This window comes from Cetorhinus maximus, chromosome 4 (genome assembly GCF_964194155.1).
Source record: "Cetorhinus maximus chromosome 4, sCetMax3.hap1.1, whole genome shotgun sequence".
Taxonomy (NCBI): domain Eukaryota; kingdom Metazoa; phylum Chordata; class Chondrichthyes; order Lamniformes; family Cetorhinidae; genus Cetorhinus; species Cetorhinus maximus.
In genome coordinates, this window is record NC_135882.1 from 177,081,324 (window position 1) to 177,087,354 (window position 6,031).

General features: G+C 44.2%; 1 protein-coding gene across 1 annotated transcript; it reads left to right on the forward strand.

The window, feature by feature from the left end:
- Positions 1-1,140: 1,140 nt before the first annotated feature.
- LOC144680051 (actin, cytoplasmic-like) lies at positions 1,141-5,792 on the forward strand. The gene is made up of 2 exons (XM_078541175.1): positions 1,141-1,318; positions 4,218-5,792. Exons 1-2 carry the CDS (start codon positions 1,193-1,195, stop codon positions 5,220-5,222), a joined length of 1,131 nt encoding a protein of 376 aa, XP_078397301.1. The 5' UTR covers positions 1,141-1,192; the 3' UTR covers positions 5,223-5,792.
- Positions 5,793-6,031: the final 239 nt, after the last annotated feature.

A 6,031-nucleotide genomic window follows, 5' to 3' on the forward strand; every position in this document is an offset into this window, starting at 1 on the left:
AGCAGAGGCCATTCGGCCCATTGAGTCTGCTCTGTCATTCAATGAGATCATGGCTGATCCGATAATCCTCAACTCCGCTTTCCTGCCTTTTCCCCATAACCCTTGATTCCCTTACTGATTAAAAATCTGTCTATCTCAGCCTTGAATATACTTAACGGCCCAGCCTCTACAGCCCTCTGCAGTAAAGAATTCCACAGATTGACTACCCTCTGAGAGAAAAAATTCTCTCTGAGAGAAATATAAGCTGGTTTCACCCCTCTCCTAACTTGACTCAGTTCTGCTGAAGGGTCATGAGGACTCGAAACGTCAACTATTTTCTTCTCCGCCGATGCTGCCAGACCTGCTGAGTTTTTCCAGATAATTCTGTTTTTGTTTTGGATTTCCAGCATCCGCAGTAGTTTTTTGTTCCTACCTCTGGAATTCCCTCCCTAAATCTCTCCACCTCTCCCTCCTCTTTTAAGGTGCTCCTTAAAATTTACCTCTCTAACCAAGCTTTATGTGGCTCAGTGTCAAATTTTCACTCCTGCGAAGATTTTATTGTGCTAAAGCTGCTGTAATAATTGTGCGTTCCTGCTCTTTCCCTCTGTATCTTAGGGAATGAGGGCTGAGCGAGTGACCACCTGACAGGGAGCAAAACTGGGGGAAAGAGAGTCAAGCCATTAAATGATTAAATTCAGCCATAAATATACATTCATATGCAAAATAAATACCAAAGGAGGGGCAATTGTTTCATGTTTCAAAGTATGAATAATACCCGGAAGTCACAATATAAATTCCATAAATGGGTTATTTCCCTGTGACTGAATTAAACTCCACCCCCTGCACCTCAGTGGCTGGTTTTGAGCCATCTCCCTAAACCTCACTGGTGGACCGCTTCATGTGATGGGAATGTGGGTGGAACCTCATGCTCTTTAAAGAAGGCGGGTGCTTCAAGGATCAGTGTCTGGAGTTTGGAGACAGCAGTTGGAGCAGAATTCCCTTTGAAAAGGTAGAATTTATGACTGAAGGGTCTCTTTCTGGTAAAACTATAGGATGGGGAAATTGCTGGCAATCTAAGAAATTATGAATTGCTCTTGAGAAGGAATTAATTTGATCAGTAATTGGTGTGTGCTTTGAGTCTGTGCTCTGGTGTCTAGATTAATGCTTTTGTTTCTTCCTTCTCTTTCAGTCACCTCCTTGCAGATTTTAAACCATGGCTGATGATGATATTGCAGCTCTGGTGGTTGACAATGGATCTGGGATGTGTAAGGCTGGCTTTGCAGGCGATGATGCTCCCAGGGCTGTGTTTCCATCCATCGTGGGACGGCCCCGTCACCAGGTGAGCTCTTCAATGAAAAGCGTTAGCTGCTTCCCTCAAGATTTTGAATGCTGGCTTTGTCAGCTACTTGCTTGGAGGGATGTAATTGGTGAAACAGTTCCAGACAGGAGATAAGTGAATACTCACTGGGTTGGAAGTGTGGTGGGAGGAGGGAGGCTTGTACTTTCATAAGCAATGGATCCAATTGGTTTGTACTTCAGATGAGAAGTATTTCTGGGATAATATTCTGTGGTAGGGGGTTTGATTTGAATCTAGCTAAAGTTTTTTTTTAAGGGTAAGGAGACCAAATTTGCCTACTGGCAACCTAGCAAAAATGAACTGCGTCATCAGAACTTGGGCCTAGCAAAGCTATGACTTGAATTGACTCCTGGTACTTCAACCTCTCTTCCATAATCGCTAACCCTTTATCTGCCAACATGAGGTGTGCAGCAAATTCTAGTTCTATCCCTCCTTGCCTCTCTAATGCTGTTGGGCTCCTTGTCCCAATGTCCATTTGCCATTCCCCTGAAGTAGTCCTGGAATGGCTGCAGGCATCCAGAAGTGTGCCTCTCATGGAACATTGCTCCCTCTCCTCTGACTCTACTCCTCTACTGCCAGAGAAGTAGAAAAATCCATTGCTTTTTGGGTTTATTTTTTAAGATCCTAGGATGTGGGTGTTGCTAGCAAGGTTGGCATTAATTGTTCATCCAGTTGTATCCTGAGGTGGGTGTTGGCCCTTCAGTTGATACAACTGTCTGAGATGGGAGGGGTCAGCTGTATTGATAATGGCTCTGGAGCCAACAATGGGCCAGACTTGATCAGGAGCTGCTTTTTTTATTTTTGGATGGAGGTTCCAGTGATGTTAAAGATCTCTGGACACTATTCTGAGAAATGTGAAGAGTTTGTCTTGGTGAGCCTCTCTTGGAGGTGATTATCTGAACAGCACTTTGCCTACTTGTGGGATCTTGCTGTGAGCAAATTGGTTTATAAATGCAAGGTCTCTAAAGACAGGGGAGGTAGTGTAGTGGTTATTATTGGATTAGTTATGCAGCAAATGCAAGTTCAAATTCTACTGTGGCAAGTTTTAAAAATTGGAATGGTTTGTCTAATGTTTAAAATTTGGACTAGTGATGAAATAATAACAGTAAAAATGACCATAAAGCTGTTGTGATTGCCATTCAAACCCAACAAGTTCACTCCTCTTTAGAGAAGGGAATCTGCTATCCTTGCCCAGTCTGGGCGCCAGTCCCACATTACAACTAGGGCTGGGCAATAAATGCTGGCCCTGTCAGTGACTCCCTCCTTATGAATTGTGGGGGAAGGGGGTTTTATTTCATGGCCATGCTCCAGAATGTAAATGAGTCTGATTGTAGGTGAAATTCCTTTACTGAACAGCTTGGCCATCAATTGTACTTCCTCCTGTGATTCACAAGGAGGGTAGTGGAGACTTGTGCCTGTACTGGATTGCCAATCCTTTGGGGTAATTGATGGGTCTGTCTAGTGTATAAACTCAGCAACACTGCGCTCCCAATAAGGAGTGGGAGTTGAAATTAAAACCTCCGCTCGAGGGAGATCGATCCAGTTTGAGTTCTGTCTCCTATCTAATATCCTGTTCTAGTCGAGAATGGGGTTAGGTTGTGGCTAATGACTCATTGTGAACTTGTCTAATGATGAGGTAGCAAGCAACACCATGGAGCTAACGCCCATACAAAGACTTCCCCTCTACAGCCACTGGATGGCCTGTCAAACCACCCCACAGCCTGAGGATTAGTGTTGCCAGTCACATGGTAAATTGTAGCCACTTGTTTGTGCACGAGTCCCCACAAACAGCCAATAGAAATAGTTGGGTTTATTGAAGGGAGAATGTTCGTGGGACACTAGGAGTAACACCCCATTCCTCTTAATCATGCTGTGGATCCTTTACACCAGGACAAACAGACAATGGGAATCTACCTTTAACACAGCCTCTTCCTCAGCACAGCACTCGGGAGTGTCCAGGGATCGGAGCTTGGTTGAATGACCTGTCAACTAATGTTGGCTGGAGAAGGGACATGGGGTTTGTGGTGTGATGAAGTTGGAGAAGAAGTTTTAAGAATTTTCTGTTTGAGTCATGATAAATGTCAGTTTTAGATTTTTGAAGGCCAAAGCAGCACTTCCTGCATAGCAGGATTCCACAAATCAGTGACTTTTTCCAATAGTGAGGAAAGATTGAACAGCTGAATTTGACCTCCAATTTCACAATGAGCAATGAAAGCTGGCCTTGCCACAATGCAGAGAGTGGGGAGTATATGCATGCTGTGTATTTTATTTTAAAAAAAACATCAGAAATTGGCCCATTCCCCCTCAAGCCAAGTGCCTCTGGTTTGAATTAGTTAACCGAAGCTTGGGCCAACACCAGGTGTGGTCTGGCATCATCCACACTGAGGGAAGGGAACGTGAATCCTCATCTAGTTGCCAAAATATCCTATGCATAAGAATTGGAATAATACAGCACATTGGTTGATGGGTTGAATACCCTTTCAATCATGCCTGTGCTAGCACTTTTGAAAGTGATCCAATGCCCAGCTCCTTCCCCATTGTGCTGCAAATTTTCCCCCTTGGAAAATAATTACCCAGTTACTTGGGTTAACAATTGAATTTCCTCCCACTGTCCTTTCAGCAGCAGATTCCAAATCATAATCTACTTTTCATTTTACAATAAACATTTGGCTGAAAGATCAACAACCAGAAGGCACTGATGGAAGAGGATGGCAAGAATCAGTATTGAGAGGAAAGATTTTTTGCACAACAAGCTGTTTAATTCAGAAGGCATTGGATGATAGTGGTGGATGCAAATTCATTAGTGGCTTCTCCTGTGCTGTACTTTTAATTCCTCTAGCTCCTAACGGCATATTTAATCCATTTTTATTTCCTATTCTAGGGAGTGATGGTTGGAATGGGTCAGAAAGACAGTTATGTTGGTGATGAAGCCCAGAGCAAGAGAGGCATTCTGACCCTGAAGTACCCAATTGAGCATGGGATTGTGACCAACTGGGATGACATGGAGAAGATCTGGCACCACACCTTCTACAATGAACTGAGAGTGGCCCCAGAGGAGCACCCTGTTCTCCTCACAGAGGCACCTCTCAACCCCAAAGCCAACCGGGAGAAGATGACCCAGATCATGTTTGAGACCTTCAACACACCAGCCATGTATGTTGCCATTCAAGCTGTGCTGTCCTTGTACGCCTCTGGCCGTACAACTGGCATTGTACTAGATTCTGGTGATGGTGTATCCCACACTGTGCCAATCTATGAAGGGTATGCCTTGCCCCATGCCATCATGAGATTGGACTTGGCTGGCCGAGATCTCACTGACTACATGATGAAGATCCTGACTGAACGCGGGTACTCTTTCACAACCACGGCCGAGAGGGAGATCGTGCGTGACCTCAAGGAGAAACTTGCCTACGTGGGCCTAGATTTTGAATCTGAGATACAGGCGGCCAGCTCGTCTTCAGCCTTGGAGAAAAGTTACGAGCTCCCTGATGGCCAAGTCATCACCATTGGTAATGAGCGTTTCAGGTGCCCAGAAGCCCTTTTCCAACCGTCCTTCCTTGGGATGGAATCTCATGGGATCCATGAGACTTGTTTCAACAGCATCATGAAATGTGATGTAGATATCAGGAAGGATCTGTATGCCAACACGGTCTTGTCTGGCGGATCCACCATGTTCCCAGGTATTGCTGATCGGATGCAGAAGGAAATCACAGCCTTGGCTCCGAACACAATGAAGATAAAGATCATTGCTCCACCTGAGAGGAAGTATTCCGTGTGGATCGGAGGTTCCATCTTGGCTTCTCTCTCCACCTTCCAGCAAATGTGGATCAGTAAGCAGGAGTACGATGAGTCTGGGCCCTCCATCGTCCATCGCAAATGCTTCTGATTTAGACCAAGTTGTAACTGACAGGAATTAGACTTGTGTGGCCTTTTAAACACCTTTGCCTATTTATTGATGCTCAGTTTTTGACTTTCTCTAGTAACAATGTTGCCTTGGATAGAGGGAATTAAAGGATGGACTGTTTTCCTTGATCCTAGGATGTTTTGATGGGAGGTGTAAAATTTGAGGCCAGGGTTCTATTAGAACCACAAGTTGCCTTTGTCTTTAAGGCCCCTCCAATTTACCCTCTGCCATTCTGGTAGCCCCATGATCACATAGGAGCTAAAGTGAAAAGTTTGGTTTTTTCATGTATTATGTTCTCATTCCCAAAAGAATTCAAAGTCCTAGACTCCAAGATCCACCATTATTGAATGGTTCCTAATTTGTGAAGTTGCTGGTCTAACAGTGACAGTAGGATCTTTTACTGGGCTGTTGCTATATTACAGGAATTAATGGAGCAGATGTTTATCTCAATGTTTATTCCAACTCTCTGGAAATTGTTAATTGAAACATGTAAAAGTGTCTTGTATTTTCACCTGCCCAGTTATTGCAGAACAATAAAATGACTTAACAGTAGTATCTTGTCTCAATCATTGTTCACAAGTGCATGACTTTCTCTGTGGAATCTTGCCATATACCAGGAGGCCATTCAGCCCATCATGCCTATACCAGATGAACTATCCAACTGATCTCTCCAAGGAGACGGGTAATATTGCTGGACTAGTAATCCGGAGACCCAAGCTAATGCTCTGGGGACATGGGTTCAAATCTCACTATGGCAGCTAGTGGAATTTGAATTATAGCCAGAATATAAA